Source organism: Parus major, chromosome 27 (genome assembly GCF_001522545.3).
Source record: "Parus major isolate Abel chromosome 27, Parus_major1.1, whole genome shotgun sequence".
Lineage (NCBI taxonomy): Eukaryota > Metazoa > Chordata > Aves > Passeriformes > Paridae > Parus > Parus major.
In genome coordinates, this window is record NC_031796.1 from 693,364 (window position 1) to 694,351 (window position 988).

Here is a 988-nt window from a genome sequence, read left to right on the forward strand (position 1 = left end):
AAAGGATTTTTTTCCCCCACAACTGCCATCAACAAGAGCCAGCCAGGAATGGAGATAAGGAATTCTGTGCTTCCAGAGGTAGGGCTGAGCTTATCAAACCATGCCATCATTTTGTTATCAGAGCTGTTGGGGTGCTGAGGCAGAAACAAAACCAAGCAGGGCTCCCACCTTCGTCTCCTTCCGGGGCGTAGGACGCGGTGATGATGTCGATGTCGGCGCAGTTCATCACGATTTGGTTGGTTGCATTTTTTACCTGGAAGAGAAATTCCATCAGCATCAGGAAGAAATGGGAATTCCAACGTCTCATCCATCTAAAAACCACCTCCAGGACCAGTTGTTGGAGGGAGAATCGGGGTGCTTGGGATGGTGAAGGAGAACGAGGCATTGTGCTCCTATGGAATAAATACAGAATAAATAATTCCACTGGGAATTATTTAATGCTGGGTAAAAAAACAGAGCTGAAAACTTCCCAATTCCTCGTGCAGACCTGGGAAAATGCAAACCCAATAAAAACCCATGGGGATGGCCTAAAGGGAGAAGAACAGAGTGAAAATCTCTTTTGGAGACCATCACCAACTCAAGCTCTGGGTGTGCTCCTCGCTGTCAGCTTAAAAAAACATCTGCCAGGAGATTTTCCTTCCCCTTTTCCTGGGAGTTTCCCTTCTGCCAGCTCTTGGCTCCACACATTTTGCTTTATTTACCAAGTGCCAGCTCCCAGAGTAGGAATAAACCGTGGGGCTGTGCCAGTTCTCTGTCTGAATGCGAGAGCCTGAATACAGAGGAATTCAAATTAAATATAAATTAATTACCAAGAGGGTAAAATATTTGGGAGTTAAATGGGAAATTTGTGGCTGGAAGCACCAGAATGATCAGGCTGGATCAAGCTGGGAATCCTGCTTGTCCAGGGATGCATTTCCCATTCCCAGGGATGGATTTTCCCATTCCCAGGGATGGATTTTCCCATTCCCTGGGATGAAATTCCCATTCC

The 988-nt window shown here is 46.4% G+C and overlaps 1 protein-coding gene across 1 annotated transcript in view; it reads right to left on the reverse strand.

Annotated features, from left to right (window-relative positions):
* NPEPPS (aminopeptidase puromycin sensitive) overlaps positions 1–988 on the reverse strand; it is a 46,163-nt gene that overhangs the window by 31,620 nt on the left and 13,555 nt on the right. Inside the window, exon 3 of the mRNA XM_033520006.1 lies at positions 169–253. Coding sequence (XP_033375897.1) covers positions 169–253 — 85 coding nt within the window. The remainder of the gene's footprint in view (positions 1–168; positions 254–988) is intronic.